General features: G+C 39.0%; 1 protein-coding gene across 1 annotated transcript in view; it reads right to left on the reverse strand.

The window, feature by feature from the left end:
• Trim44 (tripartite motif containing 44) overlaps positions 1-22,959 on the reverse strand; it is a 112,608-nt gene that overhangs the window by 33,044 nt on the left and 56,605 nt on the right. Inside the window, exon 4 of the mRNA XM_052183096.1 lies at positions 17,388-17,407. Within this exon, the coding sequence (XP_052039056.1) occupies positions 17,388-17,407 (20 nt within the window). The remainder of the gene's footprint in view (positions 1-17,387; positions 17,408-22,959) is intronic.

Here is a 22,959-nt window from a genome sequence, read left to right on the forward strand (position 1 = left end):
AGCGTATCTCAGGAGGCCTGGATAAAGGAAGGGAACGAAGCACACAGGTAACCAGGGATAAGCAGCCATCAAGCACACAGAACCTGGCATAGGACACAAGGGCACAAAGGTCACGATGTAAGAAAATGTCACATCTGTGGAAGAGTAAGACATGAGTGTGGTTTAGTGTCTAGTGTCTAGTAGTCTAAGTGACCAGCATGAGGGTGAGGTGGTAAGCATGTCAGCTGGGATTCTACAGTCTATTTTTCCCTCTGAGTATCTCTTAAACAAAGCTGGGTGTGATATATCAATGACAATCGTCACACGCTTCTCCAGCATCTGAAGTTCCCTCTAGCTTTGATGTGAAGAATGGGTGAGAGGTGGGGATGGGAAGGAAGGTAAAGAAGAGTGGCAACAGCAGCAGAATTCTTGGAGAAAAGTTATGTATCCTGGACCATGGAGGAAACCTGGAAGTGGTGACAAGTTTTTGGATTTGACAGATGCTTGAGGATAAACCTGCCAGGGCCTATCAATTAGGTAGATATGGGATGCAAAGAAAACAGAGATGATGAGGATGACTGCTACCTTGAGACAGAATGTTACCATTTTCTAAGAAAAGAGACTCAAGAATAAAAACATTTGGGAAGAGAGAAGAAAACAGGATCATGTTTTGAGGAATCCCAGCTCTGAGAACAAAGACATGTAAGATGGAACAAGAAGGCTTCTTTTTAAGTCCTCTCAACACTTGCGGCTCTAGCTGAGCAACCCTGGACACGCACTCTTCATTCAATTAATCACCTGCCTACCACATGGAGAGCAAAACCACCTCTCATGATGGACGTTTGTGTCCAACCTGTGAACTGCAAAGGTGAAGTATCAAGGTCATTCCTTGCTTCTTCTTTGTTAATTCTGCTAAGTATTTGTTTAAATGACTTATCTTTGAATCTGAGGTTTTCAATATAATTATGTCTTCCCGAATACCATGACAAAAAGACTTGAGGATAAACCTGTCAGGGCCTGTCAATTAGGTAGACAACTTGACTTATTATCATTCAATATTATTTCCTGTTAAGTAATTCACAATTTTAAGAGTACTGTATATTGTTTTTGATAGTTTTCTCATATATAATATTTTACATGTATTATCATGTAAATTGTTATGTATCATAAATTCTTAATATACACAAAGTAACTACAAATGTCCCTATATGTACGACAGATTAAAGGCAGGCAAGTTCTACTTAGGCCTTTCTGGTCCTTCTGGTCATTGGCTTACTGTTCAGAAAACTGAGATCTTGGTATACAAATCTATTTGTTATCGAAGCCTATCCATATTAAGGAAATTTCTGACCCACTAAATGGTGAGTATTTTCATGACCTTCAGTGAAAAACAAACAAACCAACCTAAGACTATTCATCAGATGCAGTTTTTGATAGTTTGCAGAACACCTTTTTGTGTGTGTGTGTGGGGGGGGGGGGGCTCCTGTCCATGTGAGACATCCTTGATATCTTCCAGATGTGACCAAAGGGTAAGCCTATTTTAAAACACTGACTTTAAACTTAAAAAACCACAGCAGACTGCTGCTTTACATTCAGGAATGTGCCTTGCTGCTTCTGTGTTCATTTAACCAACATCTGAATAGCTTTGTGCTAGCCAACATGCTACATATCTGGGATTCAGTACATCAGAGCTATGTTACTCTTAAAAACAAGAGAGGAGACAAGGTGTGACAGCAAGATACTCCTAGCATCTGGGAGGCTGTAGGAGAAGGATCCTGAGTTCAAGGCAAACCTGGGCTATTATAGAGCAAGATCCCACCTCACAACACCAAAAATCAATACAAACCAAACAAATAGGAAAAAGGGATTACAATGATAAATGAAATGAAGACAATGAACCCTATTTATGATATTTTAAAATGAACTCATGGAAATTCTCTTAAAAATAAAGATGATTTTAATAAGAAATTATAGAAATTACTGTCTTTTAAAAAAATAAAAATGATTTTTAAGAAGTCTCAGGAGTCCTTTCTAGGTTACCTTCTTCCAAGAATGTACAGTAGCTTTATTATATGTTCATTATATGTACATTTGATATTTACATCTTCATTTACAGTGGAAAGAAATAATAGTGATAGCAGTGAAGTAGTAGAGAAGTCCCAGTATTTTGAAGCAATGTGCAATACGGTTTCCAAGTATGAAGGTACAGATCATTAAATCCTTTACACCCTCTTCCTGGACAGCAACTTATTAGCAATATGCAGTGGAGAATGAGCAGTATGCCCACAGCTCATCTACAGGAACACTGTTTACCAAGAGTAGTTTGTGGGAAAGGTGCCTTTTGATCACATATGGAAATGCTAGGTTAAACAAAAGAAATACACCTTACTGTCACAGGACACTGCTTTAACCACATCATGGAGTTTGTGGAACTCAAAAAGTTAGGGAAACAGGCAGCATTTGCCAAACTTAACACTCGCGAATGGAACTGAGTTTAGAAGGTCAAGTTAACAGCTCAGTTTAGCCAGTCTCATTCTTGGGAAGCCTGTGCTAGAGGATTTCTACCTGTAGCTGCATGTGACATTGGTCTTTCTAGTAGTTTGATGACTTTAGGCTAGCAGAGTTTTGAGCCAACAGAAGGAAAGAAATGTGGAGAAGACCACAGCCTAATATAGTAAAGAGATCAATCACCACAAGGACTGTGTGTGGTTTCATTTTCTACGAAGATCCAATATCTAGCTAGCACTGTGTCACACAGGTTAGACATTTGATGAAATCTGTTATACAGCCTGATAAACAAAAAGTATGATAGAAAGCTCATTGAGATTTTAGGTGACAATCACAACTTTCTTCTGCCTTTAATTATTTCAGTTTCTATATCTATTGTGGTGGTTTGAATATGCTTGGTCCATGAGAAATGGCACTCTTAGAAGGTGTGGCCTTGTTGGAGGAAGTGTGCCACTGTGCAGGCAGGCTTTGGGGTCCTATGCTCAAACTCCACACAGCTCTATCTGGATCAAGACGTAGACCTCTCAGCTCTTCCAGCATCACATCTGCCTAGACGCTGCCATGCTTCACACCATGATGATAATAGACTGAACTTCTAAAATTGTAAGTCAGCTTCAATTTAATGCAATCCTTTAATTAAGAGTTGCCTTGGTCATAGTCTCTTCACTATGAAACCCTAACTAAGACAGTAGTACCAGGGATTGAGGTACCACTGTGATAGGCTTGACTATGTTTTTGTTTGGAGGACTGTAGATCTGGGGACTTTGGATTTGATTTTGAAAGCAGTGGCATGTTTTAAGTAGAGTTTAATGGGCCATGACAATAGGAATATGGCAGACATGGTGCTGGAGGAGCCAAGATTTCTACATCTTAATCCAAAGGCATCCAAGATGAGAGTTTCTCTTCTGCACTGGGCAGAGCTTGAGCATAAGACCTCAAATCTTGCCTACTGTGTCCAACAAGGCCACACTTCCTAGTAGTGCCACTTCCCATAGGCTAAGAATTTTTAAACTACCACATCACAGCTTTCTTCTGCCTTTAATTATTTCTGTTTCTATATCTATACTTTCAGACTGTTCTTAATTTACTTCTTAAACAAAGGACTGAGAACTATTCCAATGGCCTTTTATACCATGACCTTATCACATTCTAAAGTACTGTTTTTATTTATGATTAACACATTAACAACATTTCTTTAAAATACTCTTCTATTATACGGGATAATTAGATTTTCCAGCATAATTATTGAGCCAACTGAATTCTGCACAACTAGTAAGTTTGTGAAAGTTTAGAAAACTGTGGGTAAGCTCATATTTTTCAGTAATAGCAATCAATCTACGTTCCATATTTTCCTGCCAATCAGAATGGTTGAGAAAGATTTGTTTTGCATAATAGAAATTAAAAAGACAAACAGGCTTCCTAAAAATGTATTTTAAAAATTACACACTATTATATTCCTAAAACTGTACTTGAAATTCCAGAATATAAGGACTTAAATGTTATCATTTTCTCTTCATCTCTGTCTCGATCTCCCCTCCCATATCTATTCCTTTCCTTGCCTCCTCTTTTTTTGTCCTCTGAGACAAGGTCCCATGTAGCCCATGCTGGCTTATAACTCCCTACAGAGCAGAGGCTGAGACTAAACTTGAATTTCTATTCTTGCTGTCTCCATTTTCCCAGTGCTGGGATTATGCTGTTTCTGTGGTGTTGGAGATTGAACCCATGGCTCCATATACCTAAGGTCAAGACTTTACTAACTGAGCTATATCCTTACTGAACTTAAATGTTTGTTCATAATGTATGTCTAGCAACAAAGACAATGTTAGGAAAAAATAGGTACTCAATATAAACTGAATAATAATGGTTTGATCCTTTTAATACCCTGCTGTTTGAAAATAAAATCTGCCTCTCTCCATACACAACACACACACATACACACACACATACAGAACATAGGAAACTTGCTATATACATCTTTCTTATAAAAAAAAATACAATCACAAAGGATGTCTGGTTAAACAGATTGTTAGACCAGCATGAGCTTCAGAAGTAAGTTAGAAAAAAAAAAAATCACAGCACTTGTACTTATAAGACCAGGATTCAAATACTGAACTAATCTTGAGTTACACATGACCCAGGTTTCAACAATAGAACATTCACCAATATTGTTTAGGGAGAAAGTTTTATAAGTCAAAACTACTATTTTCAGGGCTGGGTAACCGCTAACTGTAAAATGCTTGCTGCACAAGCATGAGGACCTGAGTTTTGTTTCCCAGCATTGTTTTAAAAGAAAGGTATAGTGTGCATCTGTAGTATACAGAGGTAGATTGTGAGACGGCTAGATACTGTAGGCTTGCTGGCCAAAAGAGTAACCCAAACTTACCCAGATTAAGTGAGAGATCAGTTTAAAGAGTAAGTTGGAAGGGCCAAAGAGATGTCTCAGTAGGTAAAGGTATCTGCTGATAACCCTAGTTTGATCCCTGTAACCCAGAAAGGAGAGAACCAACTCACGCAAGCTGTCTGACCTCCACATACACACTATGGTACATGTACACACACTAAGTTAATACGCCCTTTCCCTGAGGACCTGTTCTTATAGTATCAGAAGTTGCTATGCAAGATGCCAAGAAAAGCAAACAATAATTCTACTTAACTGTAAAAGCCTAAACCACAACAATTACCAGCCCACAAGATATCTCAAATGGTGTAATAGTGGCAGTTTTATTTTGGGAGTATTGAAAGTTGTCTAATTAGACTTAAGGCTAGCTCAGTAGGAAGGAGTCCATATCTCGTGGTCTAAACCTAACCAACTACCTGAGCCTGGAGAGGTTATAGAACCTAAGAACCTACTGCTAACACTTTAGGATCCTAAACAACTATGATACCTAATTGTATTCTAAATACTCATACCCATAGATAAATGTAGCTCTTAGCTCTCATCAAAGAAACTTCTTTCTACAGCAGATGCAGACTATTAAGAGAGAGAAACAACTGGTCAAAATGTAAAGATCAAGTGGCTGTGGGGTGCCCAATCCCAATTGGTACATCTATAATGTAATCTCTACATCTAAGTCTCAGGGAATATTATAGAAGCGGGGACAGAAAGATTCTATGTACCAGAGGACCACAATGCTAGTATCTTTAGACATGATAGGTGTACTGGCTGGTTTTGTGTGTCAACTTGACACAGGCTGGAGTTATCACAGAGAAAGGAGCTTCAGTTGGGGAAGTGCCTCCATGAGATCCAACTGTGGGGCATGTTCTATTTACTGATCAAGTGGAGAGGGCCCCTTGTGGGTGGTATCATCTCTGGGCTGGTGCTCTTGGGTTCTATAAGAGAGCAGGCTGAGCAAGCCAGGGAAAGCAACCCAGTAAGGAACATCCCTCCATGGCCTCTGCATCAGCTCCTGCTTCCTGACCTGCTTGAGTTCTAGTCCTGACTTACTTTGGTGATGAACATCTAGCTGTGTGGAAGTGTAAGCTGAATAATCCCTTTCCTCCCCAACTTGCTTCTTGGTCACGATGTTTGTGCAGGAATAGAAACCGTGACTAAGACAATAGGAAAACTGCACCCACGAAATTTCAAAAACATGGTTGCTAAACATGACCTTCATAATGACCATAGTAGTGGGCATGCCAACAGGGATGGAAGAAATTCTGAAGACCACCCTTGATGAAGAGCTATAGGCCATGGCTGCTGATAAAGAATCAGTTTTCTCCAGAGATAAGCCCCCTGATAGGTTATCCAATTCCAAGTGGTCCACCCTAAACACATGTATATAACATGTACATATGAGTATACACATGTATCAACAAGAATGAAGAGGTGATGAGTTTGAGAGGGAGCAGATGGAAGGAGTTGGAGGAGGGAGTAGGAAAGGTGGAGGTGATGTCCTGTAGTAACAAGTAACTTATACTTTTTCAAGAAAAGCCTTTCAACATCAAAATGCCCGAGTCTGAGAGCATTTGTCTTTTCATAGAGCTAATCTGTATAATTGCAATACATAATAAACATTTTTATTCCACTTTTTAAAAATAAGATAATAAAAAACCTAGAATCTTAAGAAAAGTAAGAATGATAGAGGAAGATGCTTGATGTCAACTTCTTGAATCTACACATGTACATGCAGATATATACATACACAAACACACACAATTATTTTTATTATGGATTGTTTATGTATACTTAAGGCTGGTTTTGTTTTTAGATTGAGACATGATATTATAACAGAATGGTATAAGTAAACTTACTAGGACAACAGGATTCAGGGCAAGGACCTACAAATTTGCTGGCTTGCTTTAAGTACTCCACATTTATGGGTCTGCTATGAGGATAATGCTCTTTTTCCTAGGTTGTAAGGTTAAACGAGACAGATCCTGAGTCATGTGTGTGATAGTGTGCTTTCATTAATACAGCCTCTAAAGCACTGATAATGCTATGATTTAAGTATCTAAGTTGACCACTTCTACAAGTCCTTTTACTTTCTGGAAAACCATTTCTCCTTCCAAACTGCAAAGGTAGAAACACGCTTTGTGGCTTCCGTCCTTCAGAGTTTATTTCTGAACTGCTTCTGGCCAGGCGGGAGTTTCTGAGGTACTCATTCATATGCCCTCCTGAGTTTGTTTCCTCAGCCTCTGTAACATTCTTCTTTGCTTGTGCTCCTTAAGGAGACTCGGATGTCTATGGGAACCTGACCTTTCAATTCTGTATATCAAAATTCCGAAGCAGAGGGGATGAATGCTGAATGCTAGGGAAACGCTGGGTTGAAGCATCTGTGCCTGGCCTTTGCATATATGCAGCTTGCCAGTAATTGCTAAGTTTTCTCTCTGACAACAATTATCCCCCCAATTTCTTCACCACTCCCACTCCCCCCACCCCCAGTTAATTATCAGTTCTGGAATTAAACTGCTTGCTTCTCCTACAGTTGTCATGGCAACGGTTGGCCTGCACCTGTCACTGGGTGAACAGTGGCTCTTTCAGAAGAGGCAAGGGTAGTTGCTAGCTCCACAAAAGCCAGGGAGTAAACTAATGTTTACCTGTCTGGGGACCGAAGTTCCTGTTTATTCTCCCTCAGATTCTTTCTTGGCAAGCCTAGTGTCAACTTTGTTCCCCCCACCCCACCCCAAACTGCTTGTTTGTATTTGACAAAGAAAAGGAAAATGGTTGGTGGTAAAGGGCTGAATCCTTGTTGACTGTTATAATCTTACCCATCAGCTTTACTTATTTCTGGTAAGTTCTAAAGAAGATCTAAAGGGACAAAGGGACTGCAGTATAAAGGATGAACACAGAATTGTAAGACTGCTAGATCTGGGTTCTAAATCCCACTGATACTGCTTGCTAACTGTATGATAGGTGAATCATTCAGCTTCTTATAGTAGCAATTTTATCATATACATAAGGGTGGTCAGTGTAACTATAATTCTAATAGTTACTTTGAGATTACATTGGTCTAGCTCCCATTCAATGTTCACGGTATCAATAGTTTTAAGTACTTAAGTACCAATCCTAGGCATCTCTTAAATATAGGACAAAGCTGCCATCTTGGTCACTTTATACTTGTTCGAGTGACAGTACCCCCGGAAAGATAAAATACACTGTGCCCCAACATCTAGATGCATCTAAAGTCAGAACAGAGAAATACTGAGAAATGATGGTTTCCCTGCCTGGCTTCCTTGAAATTGTCAGATCCTCCCTCTCTATGCTGTTTTTTTCATGCTCAATCTCACTTTCCTTTAAATAGAATTGATGAAACCAGAGTGTAAGGAGACATGTAATCACCAAGGAAACAAAATCTTTTCATTTTACATCCACAATTCAACCTACAGAGAACTGGTATTGAGGACTTCAGGGAGGGAGGCATTTATACAAAAAGGAGCTTTTCTTCCCTTAAACACCTGCATATAGGTAAGAAAGTTTTTCTTTCATGAACCTCTAACTACTCGTGTTTAGGGTGTCTAAGCAAGTGCATCGTGGTCCATGGTAAAAAAAAACTCACTATTTGAGATACCACAGTATGTGTGTACATATACATATCATACACATATATAAATTCTGACTTTAATTCTTAAAGATTTGAAATCACTTCCCTATAGTTCTAATGTTAAGGAAACTTCTACTTAGTGACTCTAAATCTTACACCACCTCAAAACAAACAAACAAACAAAGGAAAAAAGAAAACCAAGACAAAACCTCCTAGTATGTGTTCCCAAATGCTATATGGATGCCTCCTTAAACTTTCCATTGCTCTTACCTCCCCACTACCAGCCAAAAAGGAAAAGAAAAAAAAAAGGAAAGAAAAAAAGAAGGGATAAAGAGGACATTAGAAGGTAGGAAAACATGCTGTTGCCCCTTGCCTGTCTCTCACTGGGAAGAAGGAAGGAAAAGGAACTTGAGACTAACCAGCAGGTTTCTTGGGGGTTTTTTTGTTTGTTTTTTTGGTGTTTTGAGACAGGGTTTCTCTGTGTAGCCCTGGCTGTCCTGGAACTCACTCTGTAGACCAGGCTGGCCTTGAACACAGAAATCCACCTGCCTCTGCCTCCCAAGTGCTGGGATTACAGGCATGCACCACCACACCCAGTTTCTTGTAAAATAGAACAGACTTAATGAAAAACTACGCTCTGGCTGCCCACATGTGAGGGGGGCATAACAAGGCTATCAAACACAGTTATTCTTTAAAAAAAAAAAGTTTTGACTTCTTAAAACGTATTCTGCTAAGAACCAGACCACAGTGATTAGGAAGACAAACAAGGAAGAGTAAGGCCACAAGCATACTTCTTAGCATCAGTTCTAAGTGAGCACCAACACAGCATTAGTTCACACCAATTTCTTTGACTAGTTTTTAAGTAAAACATCTATGTCCTCCATTTGGAAAATGTTGGTACATTAAGAATGCCTTTTTTTTCATTTATTTTAAAGGAATTAGGTAATTATTTTCTAATCTTTATTTTAAATTAGAGGAAGGTAGAACTGTAAACAGAATGAATATAACAGAATGGAATATAAACAGAATGAAAATTAAATGAAGTCCTTCCAAATATTTTACCTCATTTCTTATTTTTGCATGAAAATAAAAAAGAATGTTTTCTGTGCTTCATGGTATTTGTTAAATATAATCAGATGTCAGGTTATTGAAAAGTACATGTGTGTTTTGTGTGTATGTATTTGGCCTGTGCATCAGAGCACGCATGTGAAAGTCATAAGATAATCTGTAAGAGTTGGTTCTCTACACGAGTCTCCAGAACCAAATTCAGGTCATTATGTTTGGCAACAAGCCTTTTTACTAGTTGAGCCATCTCACTGTCAGATTGATGGTGAAACAGAGGCATTAAAAACAAACTAACAATTTACGATGAATAACAAATTTTGAGATGTGATTGGAGGAGTAACAGAAAATCTTGCCTTCAAGAAAGTAATGTGTAACAGGAAATGTCTAAAGCTTTTGATGTCTCAATGCAGCATCACAGTCACTTTACAAGCTGAACTCGACTTCTGGAGTCAGTCATTTGCTAGTTCCTACTGGCACATGTATCCAAACCTTTCTATTTGTTGGCTTCTCTGCTCGGATGACTTTCCTATTCTTTTCATCAGAAAGTGCCTAGCTCCATCCATCTGTCAAGATCCAGAAGAATTCTTTGAGTTAGCAGTGCAGTCCTCTACACTCAATAGATTTACTTTATAGGATTATTATCATGCAATAGTGTAGCTTACACTCTGGAATCATACTATGTGATCTCATAAAGGTGTGACTTCTCTGACTCATTTTTTCATCTCTGATGAAAAATGAAGATGATATATAAACCATCTATTTGGGCTACTGTGAGCAATAAATTACTTAACATATCTAAATATTTAAAATATATCTACATATTTGATACTTCATTAGTTTCTTAAATATCTTAATAATTATCGTATTGTAATTATGATAATAAACTTGTCTATTTAGCTAGACTTTGAGACCTTTGTAAATCAAGAACAGACACCATATTTTTTTTGGGGGGAGGGGTTCCTTAAATGCCCTAGGCCCATGGCCTCTTAACCATTGTGGCTACCAAAGAAACAAAAGTGAGATTTACAATTTTAAAAATTACTAATTAAAAGACAAATACAGCTAAAATTAATAAATATTCCCCAAAGACAACATGCTAGAGGTTTGCCTACCACCTCTGGCACTGCTGGGTGGTAGTGTGTGAGGCCTGCTGAAGAAATCACAGGGGCACGCCTTGAAAAGCCATTAAGATTCTGGCTCTGATATTTTGACTTCTAGCTACTTTTACTATCTACTCCTTTCCATGATGTATTGTCTTATCACAGGTCCAAGGACTAGACAGCCAATGATCATGGGTTAAAGTGTCTGAAACTACGGACAAAGAAAAATTATTTTCTTCATAAATAGGTTATAGGAAATAGACCAAAGTGATTCTCTGAGGACTGTGTTTGAATTCTCTAGGCTTTCACGTAGGGTCACCAACTTTATTATCTCAGGTATTTGGTTGCAGCAATGGAAAGTCTGCAAAAATCTCCTAACTTGGTAAAGGTGCAGTAGGGAGGCTGGTATTTACATAGAAATAACAGCACACAGGTTAAAAGACTTAACCAAGGTCATACCGTTGGTAACAGGCACAGTAAAGAGGAGGTCAGTGCTTCCTGTCTGACACCACAAGCAACATGGGTCACACTCACAATCTCAACAGGAGGTTTATGCTTGAATAACAGTCTACTTAAGATGAAAATTCTACAGAAGTTCCCTGTAATGTTGATATTATTTAAGTCATTTTTCTCTTAGTTTAAAGAGAAAAAAAGTCTCAAAAAAACACAAAAGCAAATCAAAATTTAATCCTGATCTTGCTCCTTTTTCTCCAAGCACAAGAGTTTAAGGGTCTTCTCTCTCTCTCTCACTACCTCCCACAAAACAATTGCTTTCACACCAGCAGATCATACTGTCACCCCCTCTCTTCAAGTACATATTACTTCTCAGCAGGCTTCAACAGAGGTAGAGAAGGAGCCAATCTGTGAGGCAGTGAACACAGATCTCCCATAATAGTACAGTGAAGACAGAAAATTGCGGCTGAAAGTGTAAATTGCTTTTTTGCTTGAAGAGGAAATAATCATTCTGGGTTTCAAAGAGACTGTCTTACAAGATGACTCCACAGTAGTTAATATTCATATTCTACATATTAAAACTCTTGTTTTACCATACCTACTGAGGATCCTTGCCAGCCATGACTGTGTATCATGATTTGACGGGTAGTCACTACATAGCAAGCAATAAGCAACTATCCTGCGATGTCAAACAAAGGTTTGCTTGGCTCCCTAGTGAACCCTCTTGGTGTTGGTGCTTAAGAGATGTTGTGTGAGGATTAAACAGATAGCCTTGGATAAGCACAGTAGCTAAAGAGAAATCACTTTCAGAAAATAGGCCAGAGCAATTACATACCAGTGAGTCACAATGCAGGCTAGAGGAAGCAGACCAAGGTGAGCCTGAGGACTGTGTGTGAATTCTCTAGGCGTTCACACAGAGCTGCAAGCTTGCCTCCTGCAGATAGTCCAAATGAGCCCTGAAAACAGAGCAGACTCATTTCCTAGTTCTGCTACTTACTACTACTAACTAGCCTGTGATGTCTCTGTAAACTTACCGGCCTTGCACGACATTAAACAAAAATGTACAAAAAGCACTTTGAACATTAAATCTTTAGTACAGAATAACTACAATTACGACTGTTGTTGTTAATTTGCTAGACAAGTATACAGTAAACCGTGGTGAGGAACAGGCATAAGCAAAGCAGGATACCTGGCTAACTCCTTTCCAACAGCCCACAAAGTCCAAGCTCAAGAGCAAGGAGACGCCAGCAGGTTGACAGGATCTAGATCTGCTGTTGTTCCATCCATGGCAGAGGACAGCTGAATATGGGATGTAGTCTCCTAGCCATTCTTGGTACAGGGAGAAGTGCATTTCCTTTCTTTACATATCAAACCCTCAATCTCTCAGCAACACAGAAAACTTTGGAACAAAATTCTCTTTGGCTTAATGAAATTGTACAGTGTATATCATAAATGCGAGAAATTTTAGATCAAAGGCAATCTGCCTGAAGTGGCCATTGGAATAGGCTGAGCCAAATGGTAGTTCAACACAAATAAGCAGAATGGAACCAACAATGATGGATTTTAAGGTTAAAAAGAAAATATGAATCCTCTCCCCCCTTTTTGCCAATTTAGAACATGCTCTCAAGTGCACATAATACTGAAAATGATTTTGTCAAGGCATGGTCCAAGAGAATCCTGCTGATATCCACGGCAGGCTGGCTTGAGGTAGACAGCCTGACTTCTTAGTTACTATTAAAGAAACTATGCTTTGTCAAAATAACACTGAAGTATCCCAGTTACACTCAAAAGCCAGCCTCTCACACTTCTCTGCAAGCATCCTCACTTTCCTAATCAATGTGACTTTGAAATGTGACCATAACAAAATGGTAATGTTCAGCCTAATCAAGCTCTATCAGGACAGAAATTCCATGTGCTAAGCCATGGAACCTTCCTATCACTTCTGCTAAGCTCTTGTCTTTTAGCGTGGTCTTGCTTGAACACTCTTTGGCAGAAAGAAGGTCTATAGCTGTGACTCTGCTTGATTTCAAGGAGCTAGAGAATAAAGAGGCAAAGTGCCATGGAGAATCTGGTGTCCAAATCAAATGCCTGTCCAAAATGGTGGAAGTGTGGTTAGTAATTAGAGAAAACACCGGTTCAGGATCCTATCAATACAAGACTTGTGCTATAGCTTAGACACAATCTATCCTTGAAAAGTTCACATGGTAAATTTGTCCCCAGTGTGGCCATATCCAGAAGCAATGTAACTTTTAAAGAGTAAGGCTTAGTGGAATGTGACTGGGCCACCGGCCTGGGAAGAAATTAATTTATGTCTATGGAATTGGATTAGTTCTAAGAAAATGGGAGCCTAAAAGCTCTCCTTTTGTAAGCCTTTCTTCTGTACATATCCCAGCTACCATGAAGCCATGCACAATGAGGTCCTCTAGAGAGCTAATCAGATAGTGTTGCCGTGCACCAGAGCCTTCAAAACTGCATGCTAAGCAATTCTGGATATAGTACTCACCATCACGGATTTTGTCAAAGAACACAAAACCAAAACCAACTAGTTCAAGCAATTTACCCAGGCTTCTTATGATTGCCTCCCACTAGTTTTCCACTCTGAAGACCAGACACAAAAATGGAAACCTGCTCAGGTCAATTTTTGTTTAAATTGCTGTTTTTGCTTTTTAAGAAATGTCTCATATAGCGCAGACTAACAAGGCTGACCTTAAACCCTTAATCCTTCTGTCTCTACTTCCTGAATGCTGGGATTATAGGACCATGGTTTCAAATTCTTTAATGGCTTCCCACTGACTCCAGGATAGTGCAAATATTCCAAGACTGCTTTTAAGGCCAAAATTACCACAAGGCTTCTTATCTTCCACTTTCTCTGGTCTAGCACTTTCACCCAAGAAATTCCCTTACCTGCAACAATGAAGTCATACTCAACCTTTGTATGCTTTCTCATCTGCCAGACCCCTGTCTATATGTCAGTTTTTCTGTTAAGCTTATTCTCTTGTTCTTTCTTTCTCTTTTCTTTCATTTTCCTTCTTTCCTTCCTTTTTCCCTCCACCCTCCCTCCCTCCCAAACCCCCCTTACTCTCCTTACTTTGTTTTCTGGAACAGACAATGGTTTAACCTTTCCTCCAGCAGCCTGACCTCCCTTATCACCATTTTCTCCTCACTGCTGCTTTGCATGCTCACCTGCTTGTCTAGACTTTAAACGTATAAAAGTAGGTGCAGGTTTGCCTTAGTCACCATTATGTATGTAACAATGTATAGCACATGCCTGGCACACAGCAGGGTCACACACACATTTTTATGTTAAGTGCTTGGAGAGTTTATGTGTATCCCATGTGAGTAGGAGCCCACAAAGACCAGAAATAGGGCATTAGAGCCCCAGGAATTAGAATTACAGATGGCTGTGACCTGGTACTTGGGAACAGTTATTTCTCTTAACTGCTGACACATCTCTTCAGTTCCCACAAACACATTGTAATGGAATAAAAGATGAGAAGGATCTAGGGAGGGAAGAAACTATAATATAGAATAAGCTTGTCCCTGAAAACATTTGGAATCTGAGGTGATTCTCTGAGGTCATATAGGTTTAAAGCATGTTGCTGCTGGCTTGAACCACAGCTGACCAGAGCTGGATATTTCCCTGTAGTTCTAAAGTGGAAGTTGAGGAATACAGTTCTCAAGAGAAGGAAATACCAAAAGATGCACATTGAGGACATCACTTGGCACACCTTAAGAAAGGGGTTCAACAGTGCCAGGTACGGGTTGCTTTCTGTTGACCAGTAGGGTCCCATAGACTCTCACAAAACATTACAGGTTATTGCCTTTGCTCTTGGTTACCCTCTAGAATTTGATGTTAAGACACTATTGTTGAAAATAACATATCTGAGTGAATAGACATGGAAAAATTGGTCTGGTATTAACCTAGAAGCTTCATCTCCACTGCTTAGCTTCCACAACAGTGAAAAGTACCATGCTGGCTCAGGAGCAGGGAGGGGATATCAACAATCTAACTCGGGTGTATATATCTTGCAAAATATGCCCATGGGGAAAGAGTGGAACAAATGATATGGGAGTAACTGACAATTTTTCTGGTTAGACTTAAGACCCAATCCACAAGATAGAATTCATGCTAGGATCAAGAATTCATAGCTGGGTAGGTCATGAGCCCTAGGAGAGAACCTACTATTATTCTGCTTAACAGACATAATTTTCAATTATACCCTAAATATGTATCTTTATGCCCATAAATCAGTACATTTTCAACAGCTTTCAGAGAAGCTTCTTTTTTGTAGTAAGTGGCGATTAATACAGAGACTCACAGCTAATCAAAATGCAGAGAACAAGATAGTAAATATGTTCAGCCTTTAAGGAGACACGTGTATCACACTTTTCCTCTGCAATGCCCCCAGGGGATTGCTAGAGCTGAGGATGGAAAGATTGTTAAGAGCTGAAGTTAGAGGAGAGCTACTGTAAAACGGTGTTTTCAGGATATGACAGGCCACACACAGATGAGCTTCAGTGGCTGTGACCGAATGCACAAATCCTACAGAAAATCAAGTCAGCCCAAATCCTAGAATGGATGAAGGAGAGGTTCAAAGTCTCCTATTCCCAGGTGAGGACCAACTGATAGCTGCTGGGGGACGAAAAATGTCAACTTTCTTCAGGGATATAACATTCTATGGGTTGCCCCTGTTCCAGGGGATGGTCCTACACCCATGACCTACTGGCAGCACTAAAGGGTTTAAGAAGAAATACATGGAGTTGGGATTGTGGGGATATGGAAACAGTTAAAGGGGAGGAAACAAGGGAGATTTATCAAGACATATTAATGTATAAAATTCTCAAACAATATGCTTAAAGGGGATCATTCAAAATGAGGTAATTAATTTACCTGTCAATCTGACAGGATCTGAAATCACTTTGGTAGATGAACCTCCAGTTATACTTGGGAAAGATCATGGCCTCTGGGCAAGGTTGTAGTGAATTATCTTTATTAGTTTAACTGAGGTGGGAAGGCTTTCCCACTGTGAATGGTACCATTCCCTAGGTGGGATCTTAAACACTATATATAGAAAGGAAAAACTGGGATGAGCCTAAGCATTCAGTGCTTTTTTCATCTGCTGTAAATGCAATGTGACTTGCTGCCTCAAGTTCCTGTTGCCTTGACTCTCCCACCATAATGGATTGTGCCTTGAGGTGTGAGCAAAACAACCCTTTTCTCTCTTAAACTGTTTTTGCCAGGGTACATTTCATCACAGCAAAAGGAAAAGCAAGCAAACAAACAAACAAACAAAATGAAACCTGAGACACGAGGAAAAAGGAACAGCATTTGCTGGTCAGAAATAAAACCAGTCAAATACTGGCTCCATAGACCATTTTTTTTTTTTTGGTAGGTTCTTTTAAGAAGGAATTGAACTCCATTAGTGAATTTTGCACTGAGACCTGAGGAACTCTGTTTCTGCAAAAGCCTCTAAGGCTCTACTGAGATGAAGAAGAAGGTTCGCCAAGGGATACAGTCAACTCCACACAAAGAAAAACGTTTTCTATTCACTGAGGTTCTACTTAAAATCCATTAGAAAGGGCATACTTGTGGTTAAAACAAAGTTTGAATAGCAGAGACCCAGACATCCTTTCTGCTATCTCCCTGTCCTAAGTCCTTTAGTCTCCATGGCAGATGGGGTCTCTCTGGACATTACAATTTGCTTGACAGCACAGCTGCAGCATCTCCTATAGTCTTTTCTCACTACTCAAGCAGATGAAGAAGAAAGAGTAAAGTTCAAGTTTACTATAAGGCTGAGGCAATAAAAAATACCCTGCTAAACTTCTTCCAACTATTGATATAAAAAAGTACAAAAGCCTTTCCCCATTTAAACAATTTTTTACCTATTACATTGCATTCATTGTGACAGAACTAATACAGTCTACAGCACATTCACAAAAGCCAAAAAGAACAAAAAAAGAACACTGTAAGTTCAGTAGGTCCACCTGACAGTCTAATTACCATTCAAATATTGAGCCTGCTCCTCTTAAGAAGATATTTTGAATGTGCTAAAGAACAAAGCAAAGTCTTCGTCATTATATACTTTCAAGTCTACCTTTATCTGAAGTTTACAGGTAGAGAATGACACAGATGGGGAAGGAGATGGAAGTAGTATGAAATAAAAGCCTCAAAGCCCTGAATTAAGACAGATATTCCTTTTCTATGTTATCCCTTGTTTGTCTACATCTCAAGGAGGCATTAGAAAGCTACAAATGTCACTCCACTTCTGAGAACAGACAAGCAGCAGTAATATAATCTTACCTGGGTCCTTCCTCGTCACCCTGAAATACAAAGAAGAAACAGTATTAGGATTCATTGTTGGTTAAAAAAACAAAAACAAAAACAAAAAACAAAAACTGGTCTAGATTTCTTTAATTCCCCTCTTCATGTCAAATCTTCATGTCAAACCAAAAGCAAGATTGTCTATTTATTTTAACAAAAACAAATAAGATATCCAAGGCAATGGTTCTCAACCTTAATGTTGTGACCCTTTAATTCAGTTCATGTAATGGTGACCCCCCCAACCATACAATTATTTTTCTTCTTTCAGACAGAACAATAATAGGTGAGAGTTGTAACTGTGAGATAGCAACCCCTCCCTCATTTGAAGCCCTGTTTTCCTGCTGGAGGTGGGCTCTATAGTAAGTTCTCTCTCCCTACTATCAGGCATTTCATCTAAGAGTCCTGAGAGTCACCTTCCAGATCTCTGGTGCATTCTGGAGGGTTCCTCCCCCCACCTCCTACCTCCCAAGTTTGCCAGTCTGAAAGAACTACAAGGATGGAAATGGAGAGGAGCCTGCAAAAAAGAAGGTCCAGCAACAGGCTCAAGGTGCGGTCCAAAGGCCTGACACTATTACTAAGGCTATGGAGTGCTCACAAAAAGGGACCTAGCATGACCACACTCTGGAGGACCCAACAAGCAGCTGACAATGCAGATATTTGCATCCAACCAATGGACAGAAGCTGCTGACTCCCGTGGTTGGATTAGTGAAAGGCTGAAAGAAGCTGAGGAGGAAGGCAACCCTGTAGGAGGACCAGTAGTCTCAATTAACCTGGAACCCCGAGATCTCTCAGACACTGGACCACCAAACAGACAGCATACACCATCTGATGTGAGCCCCCCAACACACATACAGGAGAGGACTGCCCAGTCTGTGTTCAATAAGAGATGATGCACCTAACCCTCAGGAGACTGGAAGCCCCAGGGAGTTTAGAGGTTGGGTGGGGTGGGGGTGGGGCCATCCTCTTGGAGATGTGGAACAGTCATAGGGTGAACGGGTGTGGGGATGGGATAAAATCAGGAGTGTAGAAACAAACAAACTAAAAATCCCCAAAATTGAAAAGTTAAAAAAAGCATTTTTGTTGCTACTTCATGACTGTAATACTGCTACTATTGTAAACTGTAATGTAAATACCTGATATGCAATCCCTGTGAAAGGGTAGGCTGACCTCCCAGAAGGGTCATAACTCACAGGTTGAGAACAGCTGGTCTAACGGCTAAGACAAAGACTCTTATATCCCTATGTTAAAACTGCCCAGCAGAAATGAACTGGTACTTTGCCCTTGTATGCATGGATTGTGAACATACAGACCTAAGAGGCCTAAATAATAGCCTTTGTTTTGTTTTGTTTTGATTTCTGTGGCTAGCAGTATTCTACACAAGCGGAGAATCCCAAAATAGCAGTCGGTCATAGGCAAAGCTGGCCAGCTTCAAAAGCAACAAACTGTTTTCTTCAAAAACTCATTTCTGTCTTGGTCTAGCACGTTTTCTTGACATATGAACACAGTGTTCTACTACACAGCATATTAAGCTGGAAAGGTTTCTGAACTGGCACTCAGGAAACAGATTCTGGTTGAAGTTCTGAGAGTTATGAGTATGTGCCACTGGGGCATGCTAATTAGTTAAAATGGCCTTTGGTTACCTCTGTAAATATGTAGTTTGGGTACCTCATTCATTACCCAAACAATACCTTTTCTCTCTTTCTTATTTATTTTGCAAAAATCAATGTGCATTATTTCTTTAGGTACTTTCCTCTCTTGACCTAACTTTATCAGTAGCCATCACAGATTATCGGCTTCCCCTCTGAAACAAAATGAGAGCTTTCAAAAGACTCTGAAAGCTTTCTCGTGGTATTATTACTCTGTTAACTATCTTTCACATTCCCCTCTTCAGTCATTTAAGGTTGATTTTAATAGAAATTGTACTTTCTAGTCATACACCCCAGAGAATCAATGAATGAATGATTCCAACTTGTATAAGCTGGAACCAGATACTCTGGGTTCAAATCTTGGCTCTATGCACTTACTTGTTGTGTTACTCTACTCTAGCCAAGGCATTCTGTCTCTTTGAACTTCATCCCCCTTGTTTATAAAGTGGGGTAGTAGCTGTCTCTGTATCATAGGATCAGTATGAGGATTAATGTTCGTAATTGTTAAACACAGTGAGAAGACACTATTAATAAAGATTACTGATTATTATCAGTAGTAATTCAGCATGAATCATAAAAAATAGTATGGAGGATAATGATCTAACTTTCTATGAGCTCTCAAAAAAGGTGCTCATGCACACAGAAAATAAACTAAGTATTCTATAGGCTCTCAAGAAGGCATAACAGAATGACCTCAGCGTCAAAATGGAAGAGAAGGGGACATGTATATTGACACTTTGGATGATAGACAGTATTTGCTCAGACTGACAACACTAAAAAGTAGGAAGAAGACTGGAATAACATAACAAGAGCAAAGAAGATAGATAGATAGATAGATAGATAGATAGATAGATAGACAGACAGACAGACAGACAGACAGACAGACAAGATGAAACAAACAGATGATCGACAGGAGGGTAGGAAGAATGCTGGCACAACAAGAGCAAAGACATGATAGTTTAATTACTAGATGGTAAGATACATGAAAGGAAGTGAGGGAGAGAGGGACAGTTTGGGTTCTGTGAAACTAGAAAATGATGGTGTGCTTATGTGTTTAGGGCAGTGTGGGAGTGGGGCTAAGGGCAGTGTGGGGCTAAGAGTACAAGTGGGATAAAGGCAGATTACCAAAGATTAGGCCTGCATAGGAAGCTCCAACCAGCAAAATGGTAATTCTATGTACTGGAGGTTAAAAAGGAGGCATTTTACAGACTATTAAGTAAGGATTTGCACGGCTGGAGAGATGGCTCAATGGTTAAGACTGCTTTTCTGGAGGTCCTGAGTTCAATTTCCAGCAACCACATGGTGGCGCACAACCAGATCTGATGCCCTCCTCTGGTTTGTCTGAAGAAGGCCACAGTGTACTCATATACATAAAATAAATACATCTTTAAAAAAAAAGAATTTTCAATAATGTAAGGGTACCAATCATTTACACTTCAACAAGAAATGGGCAAGTGGTGGAAGGGTGCTACAAGGTGGTAGAAGACTTTTTCACACTCAAGGAAAGTCATGTAACTTAAATTTCATGAGTTATACTATCAATGACATAATTAAACTTCAACACAAATTTTCAATCATTGGCCATTTAATCCTAAGAGAATCTTGTAGGAAAATAAATCTAGTCGTGCTCCCATGATTTAAAGCAAGTCCTAGTCACTGTCACACATCTTGGTACAATGGTTATGAGACGAGATTTTGTGTATGGTTTTCATGGCACACTATCAATTCTAGCATTTGTGAAACTGAGGAAGAAGGGTGATGAATTAGACTCCAATCTATACAGGTTAAATAGGAAGGCCTGCCTGTAGGATTTCTGAGTTATAAAAATAATATCTCAAGTTAAGTTCTGCATTAATGTTTGGTGATTAATTCCAAGATTCAGTTTTCTAAACAAATATATATGTTGTAAGTGTTCAACAAACAGAGTCATATTGAGTTTCCTCTGAATACTAATTGATACTGTTTCTCAGGGAACAGGAGAGGAACTATAAGGCATAATTTTGCTGTATGTTCACCTTTTTCAGAAAGCCATTGCTAAAAAGTATGCAGAAGACAGAATCAAATTTTCATTATTGAAGGAATGAACAAAGGGCTGAAACAATCACATTTAGGAAGCTAAGTCTATTTAGATAACCTCTTCAAATATACGGGTGACTATAACTTGCTTGTAAGCGGTGTGCACATGCTGGTCCTGCCATAAGCTCACCTCTATCCCAAAAGCCTTGTTAATTCGAGACACTCCTTATAGATCAGGCCTAGCTCAGAAAACTTCCTCACTGAGAGCTTGGGAGAGAAAGGCTCTTTTCTAATCTCTGTATCTGTGGAATTCATTTTTTCCAGCTAGCTGTCAAGGAAAACTGACAGTGACAGCATCACATGGTATCTCTGTCAGTGGATTTCAACCATTTGAAAAAGAAACCGTTTTGTTCATAAGGTACAGAAGTACACAGTAAGTACATAGGAGCTCATGCAAAGATAGAGCATGATTTAAATTTAATTTCTATTGCCACTATATGTTAATTCTGGTTACAAATATTAGTAAGTGACTTGTTAGATTAAGCAATTCCTCAATCCCTCCTTTAAAAGTTGTGAGTGCCCTTGGGTGGCACACTGTACTATAATGTGACCTTTTCTTTCTATTCCACCAATGGAAATAAGATTTAGCTAGATTCAAGTTTAATCCTAAATCTGCTTATTTGGGTAAACCTGTAGCCATCATGACAAGTTAAACAACAAAAATGAATGTAAGAAGGACAACTGTTGTCTTCAAGAGTTGTTGATTCTTGAAAATTGAAATGCTTCATAACACTGACTACACATGGTAAAAGTAACAAACTGGATTATAGGTGGAACTGCAAAATGCTACAAACTTAGATTTCAACAACATCTAAGAGGCTACACGTAACATTCTTTAAATTGTATCTCCATCATTACAAAGGAACATTAGACATTTTAGACAAGAAGTTTATTGCTGAATTCTTAGGGTGCTGGGAAATAAACCCATAGCCTTAACGTAGTGTATGTAAGTAAACACTTCCTTTGAGCTCTGTCCCAGTCCTAACTGGGCATTTAAAATGGTAGTACATGTAATTCATATTAAGAATAGGACTTTCAACTTGAATTAGCAACTCGTATTTTTTTTCTAAAACACCTGGATTCAAACTGAAAACTAGTAGATTTTTAAAGTTAAGTCCCCACATCCTGTATACTGCATCCTCTTGTTTTGAGAAGTCCTTACTGAAATGAAAAGGAGACACGAACACAGAGGTAAAGGAAAAACTGCAAGAACACACAAAGGAATGGCCTTCATTATTTCTTAAGCATATTATTCTGAATAATAAAAAAGAGGAATAAAATACTTTTAATATTTAGGTTTGATAAAGAGTAGAAGAAGCTCAGAAAACAGAAGGAAATACTTTTCAGTTTGAATTATGAAGCAAATGTAGAACTAATACTAAACACAGAAAAAACATAGACATAAAAATTATAGCATGAAAAGCTACAAAAACTCTTAAATTAACAAACTGAACATAGATAATACATGATAACTGAGTAAAAAGTTTATCCTAAGAATGCAAGTTAGTTTAATACTGTAAATTTAGTCAATGTAATTAATCATTACAAAAATACAGAAAATCTATATAATCATTTCAAAAGATGTAAAAGATAAAATTCAATATAATTTCTGACTAAGAGGGCATCAATTTGATGGAAGAGCATTGAGAAACATCATCAGTGCTCAAACGGTAGCACACCATGTTCTCCCCTGTAAGGCTGAACAAGGCAAGAATGCTCCTAACCTTCATGCACACATACTATCCCGGTGGTTCCCACTGTTGCACTTAGGTGTAAAAGCAAAATAAGTAGCATAGCGCTTAGAGGGAGGAGCAAGACTGCCATAGATG

The sequence above is a fragment of the Apodemus sylvaticus genome, chromosome 5, assembly GCF_947179515.1.
Source record: "Apodemus sylvaticus chromosome 5, mApoSyl1.1, whole genome shotgun sequence".
NCBI classification, from domain to species: Eukaryota; Metazoa; Chordata; class Mammalia; order Rodentia; family Muridae; genus Apodemus; species Apodemus sylvaticus.